General features: G+C 38.7%; 1 protein-coding gene across 1 annotated transcript; it reads right to left on the bottom strand.

The window, feature by feature from the left end:
- Window positions 881–25,090, bottom strand: LOC109948700. Its single transcript, XM_020562401.1, is given in 6 exon segments — window positions 881–1,074; window positions 1,120–1,622; window positions 1,624–1,822; window positions 1,943–2,825; window positions 2,928–6,201; window positions 24,771–25,090. Coding segments are annotated over 6 exon segments (5,373 nt in total).

The following is a 25,090-nucleotide window of genomic DNA, read 5'->3' on the forward strand; positions in this document are numbered from 1 at the left end:
TCTTTCTTTTTTTATACACTTCCAGCACACATACCTCGGTACATACCACTTTCTTGATGTAGAGCTCGAATTATCTTTGTCTTCATCACTTTGGTATTCCCCAAACTATAGGGTATAGCTGTAATGGGCTAAATATCTCATATTGAGATAAAAGGATATGGGGAAACAAATGTGAGAAAAGAAAATGGCTAAAAATGATTGGCTTCAAAATGGGGTAATGGCACACACATAAAGGTAAGAAATTAGGCCTTTTGGTGGTTAAGACATGCATAGCCTAACATCGTCTCAATGAGTTCATTCATGAATGTTACCAAACAGATGGTATCTGCGAAAGCGAACAATTCTTAGCGTTCAATCAAACAAAAATAATGAGATAATTTGAAATGACATTGAAGCAAAAAGATAGGAGTACAAACACTTTAAACCCTCTCAAAGAAGTAAATAGGCTCAAAATCACTCACTAGGGTAGTCTCCACAATTCTTCTTCTAGAATTTGAGCATGATACTTTAACCACCATGATTCCAAGAGTAACAGCTTTGAAAAAAAAAATATGATATGAACTTTTTCATGACATCACAGTAGTCCTCATTGTAAACCATAGCCCTCATATACATTCACATTAGTAAGCAAAAGCAAACTTCAACCAGAACTAAAAACAAACGAAAATCCCACACCCCCAAACCTAAACTAAGCATTGTCCTCGATGCTTTTTTTAAAAAATGAATGGAATGGATGCAATGCAAATTGGCACAGTGTGTATGGAATGAAATAAAATAACAACTAAAAAGTAACACAAATAAAAGGAAAGAATACAAACCCAGCTAGGTTGCCTCCTAGCAAGCGCTTTATTTAATGTCTAGGCAAGACATGGTAGTGTGTCTAAGTTGCCATAAACTCGAGAGAATCTATAACGACATAAACCTGCTCCTGTGAAACATTCTCCAAATAAGGCTTCAAACGCTGTCCATTGACCTTAAAACGGGTGCCATTCTTGATGTTTTCTATCTCCATAGCTCCATGGGGAAATACCTGAAGCACTTTGAATGGTACAACCCATCTAGACTTCAATTTACCTGGAAACAGTCGCAAACGTGAGTCATACAAAAGTACTTTCATACCTGGTTGAAACTCCTTCCTAAGAATTGCTTTGTCATGGTAGAGCTTGGTTCGTTCTTTGTAGATCCTTGCATTCTCATATGATTCATTTCTGAGCTCTTCCAACTCATTGAGTTGGAACTTCCTCACTGTACCAGCTTCTTTGAGATCAAAATTGAACTTCTTTATGGCCCAATATGCACGGTGCTCGAGCTCCATTGGCAGATGACATGCCTTTCCAAACACCAGTCGATAAGGGCTCATTCCAATTGGGGTCTTGTACGCTGTTCTTGTAGGGCCGACGGTTTTCATCAAGATGTTCTTTATTTCTCTATTGCTGATTTCTACTTGTCCAGAGGTTTGAGGATGGTATGGAGTTGCCACTTTATGTGTGATGTTGTACTTCTTCATCAATGCCTCGAAAGGTTTGTTGCAGAAGTGACTGCCACCATCGCTAATGATAGCTCTCGGAGTTCCAAACCTAGTGAAAATCATATCTTTGAGAAAATTCAAAACAACTTTGTGATTCAACCCATTTTGATACATAATCTACTGCCACTAGTATGTATATGTATCCAAAAGAAGATGGGAATGGTCCCATGAAGTCAATTCCCCACGCATCAAACAGCTCTACCACTAAAATGTTGTTTAATGGCATTTCGTTCCTGCGACTGATGCTCCCCATTTTCTGACACCTATCACACTTAAAGCAAAAATCAAAAGCATCTTTAAACAATGTAGGCCAAAAGAAACCAGATTGTAAAACCTTTAAAGCTGTCTTTTTGGCACTGAAATGACCTCCGCATGCCAATGCATGACTGAATGTTAGTATGCTTTGCTGCTCACTCTCTGGAGCACATCTTCGAATGATTTGGTCAGGGCAATACTTGAACAAATAGGGCTCATCCCACATGTAGTGTTTCACCATTGAAAAGAACTTCTCTCTCTCCTGAAAAGTCAAATCATCTCTAATTACACCAGAAGCAAGATAATTGACAAAATCAGCATACCATGGCTCTTTATCTTGAATGACAACGAGTTGTTCATCCGGGAATGATTCGTTGAGAGGCAAAATTTGTCCATCTCCATGGTTTTCATCAACAAGACGTGACAAGTGATCAGCAAAAACATTTTCACTCCCTTTCTTGTCTCGAATTTCTAGGTCAAACTCTTGAAACAAGAGTATCCATCTGATCAAACGTGGTTTAGCATCTTTCTTGGTCAACAAAAACCTAAGAGCTGCATGATCAGAGTAAACAATAACTTTAGAGCCAACAAGATATGAACGAAATTTCTCTAAACCAAACACAACAGCAAGCAACTCCTTCTCAGTTGTAGAGTAATTGAGTTGAGCATCGTTTAACGTCCGACTTGCATAGTAGATTACGTGTGGCAGCTTATTTACTCTTTGACCTAAAACAGCACCAATAGCATAGTCAGAGGCATCACACATTAGCTCAAAAGGCAAAGACCAATCTGGTGCCATAATGATAGGAGCAGAGGTTAGTTCACGTTTCAAGGTATTAAATGCATTCATACAATCTTTATCAAAGTGAAATACAACATCTTTGGCCAAAAGATTGCACAATGGATGAGTGATCTTGGAAAAATCCTTAATGAAACGACGATAAAAACCAGCATGTCCTAGAAAGCTTCTCACTCCCTTCACTGAAGCAGGGGCTGCCATATTTGAGATGATGTCAATTTTTGCTTTGTCAACTTCAATACCCTTGTTGGATATTACATGCCCCAACACAACACCTTGTTTCACCATAAATTGACACTTTTCCCAATTGAGAATCAAATTTGTTTCCTGAAATCTTTGAAGCACTAGAGAGAGATGGTTAAGACAATTATCAAAAGAAGAACCAAAAACTGAAAAATCGTCCATGAATACCTCAATAAATCTCTCAATCATATCTGAAAAGATTGCCAGCATACATCTTTGGAATGTTGCTGGGGCATTGCAAAGGCCAAAAGGCATCCTCCTATATGCAAAAGTGCCAAAAGGACAGGTGAATGTAGTCTTCTCTTGATCTTCCGGAGCAATCACAATTTGATTATAACCTGAATATCCATCAAGAAAACAATAATATGAGTGACCAGCTAATCGCTCAAGCATTTGATCAATAAAAGGCATAGGAAAATAATCTTTTCTAGTGTCTGAATTCAACTTCCTGTAATCGGTGCAAACACGCCAACTAGCTGCAGGTCTCGTTTGAACAAGCTCTTTATGCTCATTTTTTACCACTGTGATTCCAATCCTCTTAGGCACTACGTGAACAGCGCTGACCCATTTGCTATCAGAAATCGGGTATATGATACCCACATCTAGCAACTTCAGCACTTCATCTCTCACTACATCCTTCATGTGTGGATTGAGCCTTCTTTGTGGTTCACGAGTTGGTTTCGCTCCCTCCTCCAATAAAATTCGATGCATACACATGGCAGGGCTTATTCCCTTGATATCTGCAATAGACCAACCAATGGCTGATTTGAACTCTTTTAGCACCCTAATTAGCTTATCTTCTTCCAAAGGGGTGAGATCAGATGCTATTATAACTGGGAGAGTTTCAAACTCAGCTAGGTAAGCATATTTTAGATGTGATGGAAGTGGTTTAAGGTCAAGTTTTGGAGGTTTAACAATAGAAGGGATCAGATGTGTGGCAGATGGTTCTAATGGCTCTATAAGAGGTGAAAAAGTAGAGGGATACTGTTTTAATGCTTCCAAGGCAGCCACCATCTCCATGAGCACTTCTTCATCAAAGTCATTTTGAGATTGACTCAAAACATATTGTAATGGATCATTGGATTGTGCCAGCAAAAACTTAGAGAAAACAAGTGAATCAAGCACATCAATCGAACAACAATCAAATGAACTAGAAGGGTGAGAAAGAGATTCAAACACTTTGAATTGTACAGTTTCTCCTAGCACAGTCATGGTGAGGAGACCATTTTGCACATCTATGATCGTCTTTGCCGTGGCCATAAAGGGTCTCCCAAGCAAAATAGGCAACTCACGATCATGTCGAGGAGCCTCTTCCATGTCCAACACTACAAAATCAGCAGGCAAAATTAGTTTGTCAACTTGAACTAAGATATCTTCCACTATACCTCTTGGATATTTCACTGATCGATCAGCAAGTTGCAATGAAATAGTTGTTGCCTTCAAACCCCCCAAACCCAATTGAAGATACACTGAATAAGGCATTAAATTGATGCTAGCTCCCAAGTCAAGCATAGCCTTTTCAACTAGCTTGTCTCCAATGGTGATATTGATAGAAAAACTGCCCGGATCCTTGAGTTTTGGTGGGAGCTTTCTTTGAAGCACAGCACTCACATTTTCAGACACCATCACCTTTTCATTAGGTCCATACTTCCTCTTATAAGTGTTTAGCTCCTTGAAAAATTTCCCATACGCTGGCATATTCCTAATGACATCAAGCAAAGGTAAATTAACATTCACTTTACTTAATATATCAAAAATTTCTTTAAATGACTTATCCTGCTTGCTTTTGGCAAGTCTTCCCGGAAATGGGATGGGTGGAGAGTAAGGTTTTTCAGCCTTGTGAAAATTTGGAGCTTCAAACGAAGAAGTGGCATTGCTTGGATCGTCATTCGGTTTCTCATTCTCTTCTTGAGTAGGACCTGCATTCACATGATCAGATTCATTAGTAACTTCATTGCCAACTCCATTATTAATAACCTTACCACTTCTAAGTGTTATGACCGCTTTGGCTTGCTCTTGGTTCCTTTGAAGTATCACCGGTTGGCTTGGAAATTTTCCGGGTTCTCTTTGACTCAAAGCATCAGCAATCTGACCTAATTGTGTCTCCATTTTGGTTAGAGCAGCTGAATGTTGTTGGAGAGTACTATTGGTAGTTTGCTGGAATTGGACGGTGTTTTGAGCTAGCATTTTGACAGTATCTTCAAGCGTAGTGGCAGGCTTTGGTTGGAAATTTTGAAATTTATTGTTATTCTTCCATGAGAGATTGGGATGATCTCTCCAACCAGGGTTATATGTATTAGAGAACGGGTCATTCCTCGGCCTCTGATTGTAAGAATTCATGAGATTCACTTGCTCTTGAACAAATTCGGGATAAGCCTCACTAGCCGAGCATTGATAAGTTGGATGACCTGGTATGTTGCAAATGGCACACACCTCAGCTATCTTAGGCACCATATTGATCATAGAATCGAGCTTCTTTTCCAAACTAGCCACCTGCAAGGCAAGATCATTATTAGAACTCATTTCATACACTCCAACTCGTTTACCTCTTGTATCTTTGTGTTGAGCATTAGATCCCAACATCTCATAAATGTTATATGACTCTTGAGCATTTTTTTTCTTCAAAGCTCCACCTGCTGCATTATCAACAGTCGATTGACATGTTTGGGTTAGTCCATCACAAAAAATTTGCATTTGTAAGTAAAGAGGTAACCCATGATGTGGACATTGCAGCAACAGCCCTTTGAAACGCTCCCAACATTCATTGAAAGGTTCTCCATCATCTTGTTTAAAGTTAAAGATTTGCCCTCTCAAAGTAGCTGTCTTTTGAGTAGAGAAGAACTTCTCCAAAAATTTCTTAGCTACGGCATCCCAAGTGGTGAGCGAACCAGGTGCTAAAGTCATTAGCCAACCCTTTGCTCTATCTTTCAATGTATAAGGAAAAACCCTCATCCTCAGATTTGCTTCAGTCACTCCCTGCAAAGGTAAACCACTCACAACATTGTAGAATTCCTTAATATGGGCTAATGGATCTTCGTTAGGTAAACCATAAAAAGAAGGAAGCATGTGAAAATGTGAAGATTTGAGATCATAATTTCTAGCTTCAGTAGGCAGCAAGATGCACAAAGGGGAATTTGGTATAACCGGTTGAGCATAATCTTCCAAAGCTCGGTTGTCATCGTTATTGACAGCCATCTCTTCTTCTTTGTCAGAATTAGAGTTATCGAAAGAATCTACACTCGTTGGGGTAGAAGAACTATTGTCCTCTTCTACACTGCTAGTATGGGCACTAGCTGATATAGAATTCTCAAAAGTGTTGCTCTTTAACCGTTCAAGTCTTTGGCCTATCTCAGCAAGTGTATCTGACATATACAACCTGAGAAACAAAAATAAAACGAAATTAGGGTTTGAGAACAAGCAATTATAGAAGACTGAAATCAGTCCCCGGCAACGGCGCCAAAATTTTGTTTATTCCTTCCAAGTGCCAATATATGGTTAGTATAATGGTACAAGTAAGGGTGTCGAACCACAGAGACCGATTGGACCTCTATAAATTACTAGTTTTGAAAGAACCCTAACTAAAAATGAAAGTGACAATTTGAAAGTAGTTTTTGTGTTGTAAATGAAAAATAACTTAAAATGCAAGAAGAATGTAGTAGTGAATAATATATTGATGTAGAAAGAATAGGGATGAGACTAGGGATTTCGAATTCACCATTGCAAAACTAATTCCATGTTTATAAAATTAAACCGTACTCAACTACCAACCTGTTTCCAGAGTTCGTTTTACAAATATATGATCAGCCATATGATGTGTGGTTTTGATCAAATTCTCCTAATCTGCAACCTAATTGGGATGTTCAACTTTGGTTCCAAGTTAAGAGTCATTAGCATACAAGAAAACATTAAAGAACCAAAGAGAACACACGGCATGATGTTTGCATAGCATTCTCTTCATTCATTCACAAGTCTACGAAGATTAAGCATGATGTTTACTAACCTTGTCTAGATAATCTATAGGCAACCCTAATGGCGATCAAACATTAAAATTGACAAACAAATTGAACAATAGATTCAGTGAATGAAACAAGAAGCAGATTGATGAATTGAATACTTTAACTTAGAAACATGGATCAATGTTGCAAGGCTACATCGAAATCCCTAGCTATGAATTTAGTTACACATCATGTTCAAAGAGATTAAAACAAAAATAAACAACGTGAGTGAAAATAAATTCATGAGAGGAAACCCTTGAACCAATTCTGATGTTGAACTTCTCCAAGAACCACCTCTTGCGCTGAGTCCTGATGGTGGAAATCTATGGACGGCTAGGGTTTTAGTGTACATGAAAGGAGAGAATAACCAAGAAGTCAGATCTAGGGTTGTGAAATTCGTCCAAAATAAATAGGGGTTTTAAAAGTGGCTAAAAGGCAAGTTTTTATAGGGTAAACAAGGCTGCAAGATGTTCCAAAGATACCCTAACGAATCAGCCTTTATTTTGCACGTTTTTGCCTTATTTGGCACCTCCAAATCAGGCTAGAAATCCCCACTCCATTTCAGGACGAACTTCGTACGAACCTAAATTGTCCTATTTCATAGACCAATGGATATCGGACTGAGTCCAAAACTTGGGGAACATCATAATATGGTGGGAGGAGTCATTTGGTGAGTTTTGAGCGAAATCCAATCTCTACAACTATGCAATACACCAACCACTCCATTTCAGAACGAACTTCGTAGGAACCTGAATTGTCTGAATTCATGGACCAATCGATATCGGATTGAGTACAAAACTTGGGGAACATCATAATATAATGGGAGGAGTCATTTGGTGACTTTTGAGTGAAATGCAATGGCAAAAACTATGCAATACACCAACCACTCCATTTAATAACGAACTTCGTACAAACCTGAATTGTCCAATATCCTGGACCAATCGATATCGGATTGAGTCCAAAACTTGGGGAACATCATAATATGGTGGAAGGACTCATTTGGTGGGTTTTGAGTGCAATCCAATCTCTACAACTATGCAATACACCAACCACTACATTTCAAAACGAACTTCGTTACCTGAATTGTCCAATGTCATGGACCAATCGAAATCGAATTGAGTCCAAAACTTGGGGAACATCATAATATGGTGGGAGGACTCATTTGGTGGGTTTTGTGTGAAGCCCAATTTCTAGAACTACGCAATACACCAACCAGTCCATTTCAAAATGAACTTCGTACGAACCTGAATTGTCCAATGTCATGGACCAATCGATATCGGATTGAGTCCAAAACCTGGGGAACATCATAATATGGTGGGAGGAGTCATTTGGTGATTTTTGAGTCAAATCCAAAGGCTAAAACTATGCAATACACCAACCAGTCCATTTCATAACGATCTTCGTACAAACCTGAATTGTCCAATTTCATGGAACAATTGATATCGGATTGAGTCCAAAACTTGGGGAACATCATAATATGGTGGGAGGATTCATTTGGTGGGTTTTGAGTGAAATCGAATCTCTAGAACTATGCAACACACAAACCACTCCATTTCAAAACGAACTTCGTTCGAACCTGAATTGTCCAATTTCATGGACCAATCGTTATCGGATTGAGTCCAAAACTTGGGGAACATTATAATATGGTGGGAGGAGTCACTTGGTTTGTTTTGAGTGAAGCCCAATTTCTAGAACTACGGAATACGCCAACCACTCCATTTCATAACGAACTTCGTACGAACCTGAATTGTCCAATGTCATGGACCAATCGATATCGGATTGAGTCCAAAACTTGGGGAACATCATAATATGGTCGGATGAGTCATTTGGTGACTTTTCAGTGAAATCCAAAGGCTAAAACTACGCAATACACCAACCAGTCCATTTCATAACGATCTTCATACAAACCTGAATTCTCTAATTTCATGGACCAATAGATATCGGATTGAGTCCAAAACTTGGGAAACATCATAATATGGTGGGAGGATTCATTTGGCGGGTTTTGAGTGAAATCCAATCTCTACAACTATGCAATACACCAACCACTCCATTTCAGAATGAACTTCTTACGAACCTGAATTGTCCAATTTCATGGACCAATCGATATGGGATTGGGTCCACAACTTGGGGAACATCATAATATGGTGGAGGAGTCATTTGGTAACTTTTGAGTGAAATCCGATGGCTAAAACTACGCAGTACACCAACTGCTCCATTTCGTAACGTACTACGTACAAACCTGAATTGTCCAATTTCATGGACCAATCGATATCGGATTGAGTCCAAAACTAGAGGAATATCGCAATATGATGGGAGGAGTCATTTGGTCGGTTATGAGTGAAATCCAATGGCTACGACTATGCAATACTCCAACAACTCCATTTCATAATGAACTTCGTACGACCATGAATTGTCCATTTTCATGGACCAATCGATATCAGATTGAGTCCAAAACTTGGGGGACATCATAATATGGTAGGAGGAGTCATTTGATGAGTTTTGAGTGAAATCCAATCACCAGAACTATGCAATACACCAACCAATTGGACAATCGATATCAGATTGAGTCCAAAACTTGGGGAACATTATAATATGGTGGGAGGAGTCATTTGGTGAGTTGTGAGCGAAATCCAATCTCTACAACTATGCAATACACCAACCACTCCATTTCAGAACGAACTTCGTAGGAACCTGAATTGTCCGAATTCATGGACCAATCGATATCGGATTGAGTACAAAACTTGGGGAACATCATAATATGATGGGACGAGTCATTTGGTGACTTTTGAGTGAAATCCAATGGCTAAAACTATGCAATACACCAACCACTCCATTTAATAACAAACTTCGTATGAACCTGAATTGTCCAATATCATGGACCAATCGATTTCGGATTGAGTCCAAAACTTGGGGAACATCATAATATGGTGGGAGGACTCATTTGGTGGGTTTTTAGTGAAATCCAATCTCCACAACTATGCAATACACCAACCACTCCATTTCATAACGAACTTCGTAGGAACCTGAATTGTCCGAATTCATGGACCAATCGATATCGGATTGTGTACAACACTTGGGGAACATCATAATATGATGGGAGGAGTCATTTGGTGACTTTTGAGTGAAATCCAATGGCTAAAACTATGCAATACACCAACCACTCCATTTAATAACAAACTTCGTATGAACCTGAATTGTCCAATATCATGGACCAATCGATTTCGGATTGAGTCCAAAACTTGGGGAACATCATAATATGGTGGGAGGACTCATTTGGTGGGTTTTTAGTGAAATCCAATCTCCACAACTATGCAATACACCAACCACTCCATTTCATAACGAACTTCGTACGAACCTGCATTGTCCAATTTCATGGACCAATCGATATCGGATTGGGTCCAAAACTTGGGGAACATCAGACTGTGGTGGGGGGAGTCATTTGGTGACTTTTGAGTGAAATCCAAAGGCTAAAACTATGCAATACTTGTATTCATAACGAACTTTGTACGAACCTGAATTGTCCACTTTCATGGACCAATCGATATCGGATTGAGTCCAAAACTTGAGGAACATCTTAATACGGTGGAAGGATTCATTTTGTCGGTTTTGAGTGTAGTGCAAAATCTAGAACTACGCAATACACCAACCACTCCATTCATAATGAACTTCGTACGAACCTGAAATGTCCAATTTGATGGACCAATCGATATCGGAGAGTCCAAAACTTCAGGAATATCATAATATGGTGGGAGGAGTCATTTGGTGGGTTTTGAGTGAAATCCAATCTCTACAACTATGCAATACACCAACCACTCCATTTCATAACGAACTTCGTACAAACCTGAATTGTCCAATTCCAAGGACCAATCGATATCGGATTGAGTCCAAAACTTGGAGAACATCATAATATGGTGGGAGTAGTCATTTGGTGACTTATGAGTGAAATCCAATGGCTAAAACTATGCAACACACCAACCACTACATTTCATAACGAACTTCGTATGAACCTGAATTGTCCAATTTCGTGGACTAATCGATATCGGATTGATTCCAAAACTTGGGGAACATTATAATATGGTGGGAGGAGTCCTTTGGTGACTTTTTAGTGAAATCCAATGCCTAAAACTATGCAATACACCAACCACTCCATTTCATAACGAACTTCGTACGAACCTGAATTGTCCAATTTCATGGACCAATCGATACCGGATTGAGTCCAAAACTTGGGGAACATCATAATATCGTGGGAGGAGTCATTTCGTGAGTTTTGAGTGAAATCCAATCTCTACAACTATGCAAGACACCAACCACTCCATTTCATAACGAACTTCGTACGAACCTGAATTGTCCAATTTCATGGACCAATCGATATCGGATTGAGTCGAAAACTTGGGGAACATCATAATATAGTGGGAGGAGCCATTTGGTGGGTTTTGAGTCAATTCCAATCTCTACAACTATGCAATACACCAACCACTCCATTTCATAACGAACTTCATACGAACCTGAATTGTCCAATTTCATGGACCAATCGATATCGGATTGGGTCCAAAACTTGGGGAACATCAGAATATGGTGGGGGGAGTTATTTGGGGACTTTTGAGTGAAATCCAAAGGTTAAAACTATGCAATACACAAACCACTCCAATTCATAACGAACTTCGTACGAACCTGAATTGTCCACTTTCATGGACCAATTGATATCGGATTGAGTCCAAAACTTGGGGAGCATCATAATATGGTGGGAGGAGTCATTTGGTGACTTTTGAGAGAAATCCAATGGCTAAAACTTTGAAATACAAAAATCACTCCATTTCATAACAAACTTCGTACGAACCTGAATTGTCCAATTTCATGGACCAATAGGTATCGGATTGAGTCCAAAACTTGGGAAAAATCAGTTCTCAATATTGCATAATCTCTAATTATCAACAATACCCTTTAGGTTTACCATCACGTACTATAATACACTTCTAAATACAGAATACCATAAATATATATATATATAATTTAGCAATAATCTCCAATTATCAATAATACCTACAATCATATATCCTCTCTCCATAATCATATAATTTCATAATACGTGATATTGTAATTTAATCCGTGAAATTAATGCCATTACTAACCAATGAACACTCACACATGTTTTCACATGAATTCCATAAAATACTGTATTCCACAATTAAAACATTATGCTTCCATACAAAACCTAATACCACTCAATCCATATACTCCATTTATAAACGTAACAATATCAATTAATGAAAAAATAATAACCTTCAGAGACACTTCCATAACTTCAATTATTGATGTACTATCCAAGAATTTCTATAAGATACTATAAAACAATCCTCTAACTTGACATGGTAAGAATCACCCAACTTCTGGTCAAAACTCGTTTACCTGGTCGTTCGAACACTTTTCGAAGGATAAACTACATCGAAAGACTCATGGTCAACCGATGGGTCAAACTGCCTAAACTTGGTCAACCAAGCCCGCAGGGCCCATGACCTCCGATCACAAATCCGGGAGTTCCTATAGGTTCAACACACTCTTCTAAACTTACTCTGCACATTTGGTCCGAATCGAATGGTCGAATTGATCACGATCACACGATCAGACTATTACTCTTTATCTTACCTTAGGGTTCGCGATTTTGGATTATCCGAGATTTCGATTCACGATCCGTCAAATTCTATATGATCCTAGGAATACAAGATACAACATACGTGAATTTGGATTCGATCCAATGGTCCAAACATATCAAACCCGGAACTATGCGCTCATGACAACAAAGGAATCACATTGGGACACAATGCCCCTCTGCTACAGTGCCCACGCGCTGCTACAGGCGCCGACAGCGCGTGGGTGTCCAAAGCTAACTGTTCGCCGGAAAACTTCAAAATCAAGGGCCAAGCTTCCTACCCTGGGTTCAGGACATCGATTGGAGCCACTTGTGTTCTTGGACCTACCCTGAAAAATGACCGGAAGTGGCCGGAATTTCAATCCGAAATCCGGCCAAACTTTGAATCCAAAATCGAACTATCAATGCTAGAGATTGATCAAATCCTATCCAACCATCAGCTAGAGCTCGAAGAATAAATGAGATTCCAGATCATCGGAAATGGCGGCCGGAGTTTAGAGAACAACGCCAGCGAAACTCTGTAAAAAACCTGCGATTTTTTGAGCTCCTACCGACGAAATCCGGGAGTTCCAAGGGCGGAGACTGGTCAGGAAAGGGAGAGGGAGAAGCGGAGGTGCGATCCAGTCTAGTCTTATGGCCGGTGGCTGCCGGAGATGGCAGTTGCAAGGGTGGGGGCTCAAGTCGCTGAGAGAGAGAGAGAAAGAGAGAAAGAAAGGGAGAAGAAAAAAAAAAAAAAAGACTTTTGCAAAATTACAATTTAGGATCGGGTTATTACATGAAATGTCTCATGCACAACCTAATATGGTTGAATCCAATTTCCCCACATCCTAATTAAGCAAGGTGTAGCAGGATATTATAAATTAAGACATATTTTACTCATCACATCATGGCTTTTCTACTGTAAGACCTCTTCCTAAGAATCTTCCAAAATATAAATATGATTTTGCAGATATGTACACATTCTTCTTCCAAAATATAAATATGATTTTGCAGATATGTACACATTCTCTCAAGAAGGAAAACTGTAGCAATACTATTGTTTCACAAAAATATAAACAAAAATATCTCTTCACTTCCCAGTAATAATAAATACCAACAATTAGTATAGATGATTAAGAGAAAAAACCTCCATGATAACAGGTGAACTGGTAAATAGCACCCCTTCATACTGTAAATAAATCTTGATCATTCATTGGGTAGAGTTTTCCCTCATGCTTTAAATTTTGGTAACACTATATCCATTTTGAACTGAACAACGACGCAATTGTAGTTTTCTCAACTAACTATTTACTAGAATACACTATGCGAAAATTGACATTTAGCTTCGAATAATATCCGTTGCTAAAGGTACCCAAGAACCGAAGTATTGGGAACCGATGTGTATGATATAGTCATACGCTTCGGATATTATCCATCGCTAAAGATTATTTAAGACTTCGCTATTCACTTAATTGCTTATGCATAAGTTGTTACCATGTGCCAAAAGGGTGTTGACCTCCGATGTCTAAACCTTTAATAGCATCTGGGAATATATCAGCACTGATGCTAAATAATCATTATAGCATCAAGGGTTTTGATTATACTGAAGCGTGTTCTAACTTACCGCTTCAGAAAACATGCCACTGTTGTTGCAAAATTATGGTTTATGCATTCGTTTTTTGTGCTTATGCTGAAGTGAAAATTGGACACTTCAAGTTCAAACGAAGTTCGTTTGTAAATGGAGTGGTTGGGGTATTGCATAGTTTTAGCAATTGAATTTCACTCAAAACTCATCAAATGACTCCTCCCACCATATTATGATGTTGCCCAAGTTTTGGGCTTGATCCGAATTGAAAGGTCAATGAAATTCGACACTTCAAGTTCGTACGAAGTTCGTACTGTAAATGGAGTGGTTGGTGTATTGCATAGTTTTAGCAATTAGATTTCATTGAAACACACCAAATGACTTCTCCCACCATATTACGATGTTGCCCAAGTTTTGGAGTCGATCCAAAATCAATAGGTCAAAGAAATCAGACACTTCAAGTTCAAACGAAGTTCGTTCGTAAATGGAGTGGTTGGCGTATTGAATAGTTTTAGAGATTGCACTTTACTCAAAACTCACCAAATGACTCCTCCCACCATATTATGATGTTGCCCATGCTTTGGGCTCGATCCGAATTCAATAGGTCAATGAAATTCAACACTTCAAGTTCGTACGAAGTTGGTTCGTAAATGGAGTGGTTGGTGTATTGCATGGTTCTAGCAATTAGATTTCACTCAAAACAAGCCAAATGACTCCTCCCACCACATTACAATCTTGACCTAGTTTTGGAGCCGATCCAAAATCAATAGGTCAAAGCAATTGGACACTTCAAGTTCATACGAAGTTAGTTCGTAAATGGAGTGGTTGGTGCATTGCGAGGTTTTAGTGATAGATTTCACTTAGAACTCACCAAATGACTCCTCCTGGCATATTATGATGTTGATGAATTGGTTTTGATCCGAATTCACTAGGTCAATGAAAATGGACACTTCAATTTCGTACGAAGTTCGTTCTTAAATGTAGTGGTTGCTGTATTTATAGTTTTAGTGATAGGATTTCACTCAAAACACATAAAATGACTCCTCCGACCATATTATGATGTTGCCTAAGTGTTGGAGTCGATCTGAAATCAATAGGTCAAAGAAATTGGACACTTCAAGTTCGTACGAAGTTCGTTCGTAAATGGAGTGGTTGGTGTGTTGCATAGTTTTAGCAATTGAATTTCACTCAAAATTCACCAAATGACTCGTCCCGGCATATTATGATGTTGATGTTTTGGGTTCGATCTGAATTCACTACGTCAATGAAATTGGACACTTCAATTTCGTACGAAGTTCGTTCTTAAATGTAGTGGTTGGTGTATTGCATAGTTTTAGCGATTGGATTTTACTCAAAACACACCAAATGACTCATCCCACCATATTACGATGTTGCCCAAGTTTTGGGCCTGATCCGAATTCACTAGGTCAACGAAATTGGACACTTCAAGTTCGTACGAAGTTCGTACTGTAAATGGAGTGGTTGGTCTATCGCATAGCTTTAGCGATTAGATTTCACTCAAAACACACCAAATGACTCGTCCCACCATATTATGATGTTGCCCAAGTTTTGGGCTCGAACCGAATTCACTAGGTCAACAAAATTAGACACTTCAAGTTCGTACTGTAAACGGAGTGGTTGGTGTATCGCATAGCTTTAGCGATTAGATTTAACTCAAAACACACCAAATAACATTTCCCACCATATTATGATGTTGCCCAAGTTTTGGGCTCGATCCGAATTCACTAAGTCAACGAAATTAGACACTTCATGTTCGTACGAAGTTCGTACTGTAAACGGAGTGGTTGGTGTATCACATAGCTTTAGCGACTAGATTTCACTCAAAACACACCAAATGACTCGTCCCACCATATTATGATGTTGCCCATGTTTTTGAGTCCATCCGAAATCAATAGGTCAAAGAAAGTGGACAGTTCCAGTTCGTTCATAAATGGATTGATAGGTGTATTGAATAGCTTTAGCAATTGGATTTCACTCAAAACACACCAAATGATTCCTCCCACCATATTATGATGTTGCCCAAGTTTTGGGCTTGATCCGACTTCAATAGGTCACTCAAATTCGACACTTCAAGTTCGTACAAAGTTCGTAATGTAGATGGAGTGGTTGGTGTATTGAATAGTTTTAGCGATTGGATTTCATTCAAAACTCACCAAATGACTCCTCCCACCATATAACGATGTTGCCCAGGTTTTGGAGTTGATCATAAATCAATAGGTCAAAGAAATTGGACACTTCAAGTTCGTACGAAGTTCATTCGTAAATGGAGTTGTTGGTGTATTGCATAGTTTTTGGGATTGGATTTCACTCAAAACTCACCAAATGACATCTTCCAACATATGATGCTTTTGCCCAAGTTTTGGGCTCGATACGAATTCAATAAGTGAATGAAATTCGACACTTCAAGTTCGTACTGTAAATGAAGTGGTTGGTGTATTGCGTAGTTTTAGGAATTGAATTTCACGCAAAACACACCAAATGACTCCTTCCACCATATTACGATGTTGCCCAAGTCTTGGAGTCGATCCAAGACCAATAGATCAAAGAAATTGGACACGTCATGTTCGTACGAAGTTCATTCGTAATTGGAGGGGTTGGTGTATTGCACAGTTTTAGCAATTGGATTTCACTCAAAATTCGCCAAATGACTACTCCCACCGTATTATGATGTTGCCCATGTTTTGGGCTCTATCTGAATTCACTAGGTCAATGAAATTGGACACTTCAAGTTCTTACGAAGTTCGTTCGTAAACAGAGTGGTTGGTGTATCGCATAGTTTTAGCAATTGGATTTCACTCAAAAACCCCCCAGATGGCTCCTCCCACCATATTATGATGTTGCCCCAATTTTTGGTTTGATCAGAATTCAATAGGTCAATGAAATTCGACACTTCAAGTTCGTACGAAGTTCGTAATGTAGATGGAGTGGTTGGTGTATTGAATAGTTTTAGCAATTGGATTTCATTGAAAACTCACCAAATGACTCCTCCCACCATATAACGTTGTTGCCCACGTTTTGGAGTCGATCTGAAATCAATAGGTCAAAGAAATTGGACACTTCAAGTTCGTACGAAGTTCGTTCGTAAATGGAGTGGTTGGTGTACTGCATAGTTTTAGGGATTGGATTTCACTCAAAACTCACCAAATGACATCTTCCAACATATTATGATGTTGCGCAAGTTTTGGGCTCGATCCGAATTCAATAAGTCAATGAAATTCGACACTTCAAGTTCATACTGTAAATGAAGTGGTTGGTGTATTGCGTTGTTTTAGCGATTGAATTTCACTCAAAACACACCAAATGACTCCTTCCACCATATTACGATGTATGCCAAGTCTTGGAGTCGATCCAAAACCAATAGATCAAAGAAATTGGACACGTCATGTTCATACGATGTTCGTTCGTAATTGGAGGGGTTGGTGTATTGCACAGTTTTAGAAATTGGATTTCACTCAATATTCGCCAAATGACTTTTCCCACCGTATTATGACGTTGCCCATGTTTTGGGCTCTATCCGAATTCACTAGGTTGATGAAATTTGACACTTCAAGTTCTTACGAAGTTTGTTCGTAAACGGAGTGCAACGTGTATCGCATAGTTTTAGCAATTGGATTTCACTCAAAACCCCCCAGATGGCTTCTCCCACCATATTATGATGTTTCCCAAGTTTTGGGTTCGATCCGAATTCAATAGGTCAATGAAATTCAACACTTCAAGTTCGTACGAAGTTCGTAATGTAGATGGAGTGGTTGGTGTATTGAATAGTTTTAGCAATTGGATTTCACTCAAAACTCACCAAATGACTCCTCCCACCATATAACGATGTTGTCCATGTTTTGGAGTCGATCTGAAATCAATAGGTCAAAGAAATTGGACACTTCAAATTCATACGAAGTTTGTTAGTAAATGGAGTGGTTGGTGTATTGCATAGTTTTAGGGATTGGATTTCACTCAAAACTAACCAAATGGCATCTTCCAAATTATTATGATGTTGCCCAAGTTTTGGGCTCAATCCGAATTTAATAAGTCAATGAAATTCGACACTTCAAGTTCGTATTGTAAATGAAGTGGTTGGCGTATTGCGTAGTTTTAGCGATTGAATTTCACTCAAAACACTCCAAATGACTCCTACCACCATATTACGATGTTGCCCAAGTTTTGGAGTCGGTCCAAAACCAATAGATCAATGAAACTGGACACTTCAGGTTCGTACGAAGTTCGTTCGTAAATGGTGTGGTTGGTGTATTGCACAGTTTTAGCAATTGGATATCATTCAAAACTCACCAAATGACTCCTCCCACCATATTATGATGTTGCCCAAGTTTTGGGCTCGATTCGAATTCACTAGGTCAATGACATTGGACACTTCGAGTTCTTACGAAGTTCGTTCGTAAATAGAGTGGTTGGTGTATTGCATAGTTTTAGCAATTGAATTTCACTCAAAACCCCCCAGATGGCTCCTCCCACCATATTATGATGTTGCCCAAGGTTTGGGTTCGATCCGAATTCAATAGGTCAATGAAATTCGGCACTTCAAGTTCAGACTATAAATGGAGAGGCTGGTGTAGTGCATAGTTTTAGCGATAAGATTTCACTCAGAACACACGAAACTACTCCTCCTACCATATTACGAAGTTGCCCAAGTTTTGGAGTCGATTCGAAATTAGTAGGTCAAAGAAATTTGACTCTTCAAGTTTGTACGAAGTTTGTTCTTAACTGGAGTGGTTGGTGTGTTGCATAGTTTTAGCAAGTGAATTTCACTCAAAACACACCAAATGACTCCTCCCACCATATTATGATGTTGACCAAGTTTTGGGCTCAATCCGATATCGATTGCCCAATGAAATTGGACAATTTAAGTTCGTTGGAAGTTCATTCCATAAATGGAGTGGTTGGTGTATTCCGTAGTTTTAGCGATTGGATTTCACTCAAAACTCACCAAATGACTCGTCCTGCCATATTAAGATGTTGCCTGTGTTTTGGAGTCGATCGGAAATCAATAGGTCAAAGAAATTGGACACTTCAAGTTCGTACAAAGTTCGTTCGTAAATGGTGTGGTTGGTGTATTGCACAGTTTTAGCGATTGGATAACATTCAAAACTTACCAAATGACTCCTCCCACCATATTATGTTGTTGTCCAAGTTTTGGGCTCGATTCGAATTCACTAGGTAAATGAAATTGGACACTTGGAGTTCGTATGAAGTTCGTACTGTAAATGGAGTGGTTGGTGTATTGCATAGTTTTAGCAATTTGATTTGAATCAAAACTCACCAAATGACTCCTCCCACCATATTATGATGTTGCCAAATTTTTTGTCTCGATTCTAATTCACTTGGTCAATGAAATTGGACATTTCAAGTCCGTACGAAGTTCGTACTGTAAATGGAGTGGTTGGTGTATTGCATTGTTTTAGTGATTGGATTTCACTCAAAACACACCAAATGACTTCTCCCTCCATATTACGATGTTGCCCAAGTTTTGGAGAGGATCCGAATTCAATAGGTCAATGAAATTCGACACTTCAAGTTCATACGAAGTTTGTACTGTAAGTGGAGTGGTTGTTGTAAGGCATAGTTGTAGTGATTGGATTTCACTCAAAACACACCAAATGACTCCTCCTACCATATTATGATGTCGCCCAAGTTTTGGATTCGATCCAAATTGAATAGGTCAATGAAATTGGACACTTCAATTTCGTACTGTAGATGGAGTGGTTGGTGTATTGCATAGTTTTAGCGATTGGATTTCAATCAAAATACACCATTTGACTCCTCCCAACATATTACGATGTTGCCCAAGTTTTTGGGGTCGATCTAAAATCAATAGGTCAAAGAAATTCGACACTTCAAGTTCATACGAAGTTCGTACTGTAAATGGAGTGGTTGGTGTATTGCATAGTCTTAGCAATTGGATTTCACTCAAAACTCACCAATTGACTGCTCCCCCCATATGATGATGTTGCCCAAGTTCTGGGCTCGATCCAAATTCAATAAGTCAGTGAAATTTGACACTTCAAGTTCATACGAAGTTCGTATTGTAAATGGAATGGTTGGTGTATTGCATAGTCTTAGCAATTGGATTTCACTCAAAACTCACCAAATGACTCCTTACACCATATTATGATGTTGCCCACGTTTTGGGCTTGATCCAAATTCACTAGGTCAATGAAATTGGACATTTCAAGTTCGTACTATAAATGGAGTGGTTGGTGTATTGCCTAGTTTTGATTGGATTTCACTCATAACACACCAAATGACTCCTCCCACCATATTATGATGTTGGCCAAGTTTTGGAGTCAATCCGAAATCAATAGGTCAAAGAAATTGGACGCTTCAAGTTCGTACGAAATTCCTTTGTAAATGGATTGGTTGGTGTATCACTTAGTTTTAGCTATTGGATTCCACTCAAAACACACAAAATGACTCCTCCCACCATATTATGATGTTGCCCAAGTTTTGGGCTTGATCCGAATGCCCTAGGTCAATGAAATTGGACGCTTGAAGTTCGTATGAAGTCCATACTATAAATGGAGTGGTTGGTATGTTGCATAGTTTTAGCGATTGGATTTCACTCAAAACTCACGAATTGACTCCTCCCACCATATTATCATGATGCCCAAGTTTTGGAGTTGATCCAAAATCAATAGGTAAAAGAAATTGGACACCTCAAGTTCGTACGAAGTTCGTTCGTAAATGGAGTGGTTGGTGTATTGTATAGTTTTAGTGATTGGATTTCATTCAAAACTCACCAAATGACTCCTCCCGCCATATTATGATGTTGGTCAAGTTTTGGGCTCAATCCAAATTCACGAGGTCAATAAAATTGGACACTTGAAGTTCGTACAAAGTTGGTACTGTAAATGGAGTGGTTGGTGCATTGCATAGTTTTAGCGATTGAATTTTAGTGTGGAGAACAAGACTTGTAAATGTGTCAAGATCTTGCTGCTTTGCAATTGAGAAATCTCTTTCTAATTGGTTATGAATTTCAGAGATTACCCGATTGGGTTGCAACGATGGTCCTGCGTTGAAAGATCTCGAACGTTGGAACCAAGACCTCACTTGTTGAAGGAATGGCCTTGCAGACATAAACTACCTGAAACAGAAAATTCAAATTAATTAGTACTACTTAAAAGAATAGGGTAACCTTGGGCACATAACCAGGGAAGAACTGTAGTTCAGTCCCCGGAAACGGCTCCAAAATTTGTTGTTAATATGTTAACTTGCAATTGTGCGGGCCAATTAGTAGTGTCGTACCCATGAGGACTGAGAAGTTAAACTTAGTTAAGTACTTAGATTACCGAATTCAAGAAAGTAGAAGGTTAAGTCTAAAACAGAAATTAAAATGAAAGTGATTGTGATTGTTGAGCAAATAAAGCAAAATGAAATCGCAAACAAAATCAAAGTGAGCCATTGTGACGAAGGTTGGGTTTGAAGGTTGAAAAACAGATTTGTTGGCTAGGGCATTCGATTCACCATAACAATTCAATTCTGGGTTATAAGGATTCAAGTGACAAGTCTAATTCAGATTCAAGGATTGATTCTAGCTAAAGTATGAGTAAGTCATGGTGCCTGGTCCTAACCTTGTATTCCTAATTCCTTAATTTGATCATCTGTTGTCTAACCTAAAATTAAGCATTAGGAATCCATTAAGCATAGAAGAATGTTTTAAACAACCAAGTATGTATCTAATCCCTGTTGTCGAATGTCCATACATACTCTTCCTATTCATAGTTCAATTTGAATTAAATCATGGTGTCTACTCTTAATTCAAACCAAGATACACAAATATGAATGGTAGCTAGGCATTTCGATTAGCATATAGGCAGGTAGGCATAATGAATAAGAACATGAATCTTGAATCAAACTTGAAACTTGAAATTTATAAACGCAGAAAATTCATATTAGGTTAGTTATGAATTTAGTTGCTCGTAATGGGAAAGAAACTTAGACAAAAGTGAGAAAACGTAATGAATGCAATAAGAGTAGAGAAACCCCTTTTCTGAAGTTCTTGTGGTGTCCAGGGCTTCTCCAAGTGCTTCTCCACGTCTAATGCTTCTCCAAGAGCTTCCCCACATGTAGAAGGGTGTATGACAGCGAAGGAGGTGATTTGGGATGAGTTTGGGTGAGTGGTGATGGCAGAGAAAGAGGAAATTCGTAGGGAAATGGAAGGAAGGCTTGCTGGAACTGTTTTGGTGATTTGGGGCTGTTTAGAGTGTTGAGTTGATTGCTGGAGTGTTTGGGGTTGTGGGAGTGTTTGAGGATGATTTCTAGATGTGTTTAGAAAATGATGGGAGTGTGGAGGATGGATGGAGTGATTTGTGGGATTCTGAATCAAAGGATGTGCCTCTTGAATGTGGAATGGAAGTGGTATTTATAGGGAGAGGGAAGTGGTATTTATAGGGAGAGGGAAGTGAGAAATCTGAATTGAATATGGCTATCACCTAACACACTAATGCCATAGAAAATCAGTTTCTTTTCTTATTTGGCTGCTGCACTTCACCAACAAATCCCACCAGAAACCATAGCTCATGCATAGCTCATCAATTAATGAGTTTGAGCCGTCCATCTTGAAGTTCAGAATGTCATGTTTCCAACCACATGTCATTTGGGCCAATCGAAGGTCGGATGAAGATGTTAAGGCCAAAACGAATTGCTAACTCAGTCTGCACATTTTTGCACCATTTTGCATCTTTTCCTATCCAAAGCCACCATTGCTACCTAAGGCTCAATGTACTGAATGATAAACACAAAAGAGATTAAAAGCACAAGTTTAACTCAAAAACATAACCAAATCATAAGCGAGAAGAGTACAAAATAATATACAATTATGAACAGATCAAATACCCTCAGACAAAGATTTTGCTAGTCCTCGAGCAAAACAAAACAAAATAAATATAAAAACAAAACAAGAAGTTAAGTAAACCACTTCCGTAGGTAACTCGATTGCATTGAGCGTATGCAACAAGCCTTTAAACCTCTAGGTATCCCTAGTAGGAAAAGTTATATCTCCTGAGAGTTTAACATAAACAATACCCACAAACGCTTTACCGACTCTACAAAACAAAGTGGTTAGAAAAAAAAACTTTGAAATCAACTAATGAAAAAAAAAACTTTAGTCATACCTCCAACAGCATAGAGTTGCCAAGATAGGTGATCAATCAGTGTGTAAAGTGGAAGCTATTGCTCAAAGGCACACGACTTCAAAGAAAACACACTCAAACCTTGAAGAAAGAATGTGCTTTGACTCTAATTCTCGCATATAGCACTCAATCACTCATAACCTATGGTTTTATTCTCTCAAGCAAGCATAAGTGAGTATATGAAATAGAGGCACAATTTTCTTTTGGTTAGATCTCATGAAGGGAATCAAATACTAAGAATAGAGATACACACATACATACCAGCACCCACGAATACATCCTCAAAGATCAGCTAGGTCTTTCACAAGGTTGTAATGAAAGGCTAAGGTTAGGGGAAATGGAAGAATTGGAAGGAAAAACAAGTAACTTAAGAACATACCAAGGTTGCATTCTTCATTGATCTACAAGGTGTCATTGATTTAGAATGGCATGGCTGCAAACTTCATGGTAGCATCTGGCATAGACCTTATATTTCACACTTAGATCAGATCGAAACACTTTCTCGTTTATCTTTCTTATTTGCTGATTTGATCTTCTTCTTTAACTTTATTGCACAGATTCACACCATTTTTCATTTAGGTACGTGGCATCAACTTCCTTGCTTCAAACTTTATCTTGGCACACCTTGGTATATTTCTAAGCTATAGGGTATGGCTACAATAGGTTAAATATCTCAGATTGAGATACAAAGGTAGGGAAATTATGAGAGTGAAAGAAGAAAAAGGCTTGAAGTGTTTGGCTTCAAGAGGGTTGATGGAACACACATATGGGTAGGGTGAAAAGAAAGCACATAAAATGGTTATGCACACATAGCCTAGCATCACTTCAATGAGTTCATTCATGAGTGAGAGAAAGTACATGATATCTGCAAAAGAGAAACATCTTTAATATTCAATCAAAATGAAACAATGAGATCATTTAGAATGAATTGAAGAAAGCAAGTAGGGATGAGAATTAGAAACACTTTAAAACCCTCTCAAGAAAGCAATTAGGCTCGATATAGCTCACTGGGGTAGTCTCCACTATTCTCCTTCAAGAATTTGAGCATGGTACTTTAGCCACCAGAATTCAAAGAGCAAAAACTTTGTGAAGTGCAAAAATTCTGATATGAAAACCTCAATGGCAGCTCCATAGCATTGATTATATGACCTTCTAAAAATAAAAAAAATTGTGACAAATGAACAAAAGTTGGAAACACAAATGAACGAAAATTGAAAACCTTCCCCCTAGACTTGAATTGAACATTGTCCTCAATGATAAAGCATAACAAAGATGATTGAGAGCATGTAAATAATAAGGGGAAAATTTAAGAACAAGGTTTAGAGAAACTCCCCCTTGATGCAATTAGGTCGATCGCTACCAAGCACCTTCTTCTTCAACACATGGGTTGCCTCCCAAGAAGTGTCTTAGTTAATGTCTTGGCAAGAAATTGTGCAACTTATGATGAGTTAGGGGGGTTTTGGATCAATACCCTTATGCATAGCAAGATAGTTCACCCAACTTCTTCTCCTCTTCCTTCGCTTCCTTTGTTTTTTTCTTTTCTTTTTCTTCATGTGTGTAAGGAATGCAACATTGAACATTGGGGTGACATTGGATGGTTCCAATTTCGTAGAGAATGGGCCAAGAGTCTCGAGTGGTGGCCTACAAAATGGTGGGTATGGCTGGAACACTTCTAGGGCAGCTACCACTTCTTGGAACTCCAGTTCAACATGATCTTCCTCTTCTTGTGAAATGACAACTTTTATAGCATCATTCACAACATCAATTGCAAAATAAGTTTCAACAGAGATAGAAGGTTGAGATGGAGGATCAAACACATTAAATTCAGTGGTTTCACCTAACATAGTCATGGAGAGGGTGTCATCTTTCATATTGATAATTGTGTTTATAGTGGCCAT

This window comes from Prunus persica, chromosome G4 (genome assembly GCF_000346465.2).
Source record: "Prunus persica cultivar Lovell chromosome G4, Prunus_persica_NCBIv2, whole genome shotgun sequence".
Lineage (NCBI taxonomy): Eukaryota > Viridiplantae > Streptophyta > Magnoliopsida > Rosales > Rosaceae > Prunus > Prunus persica.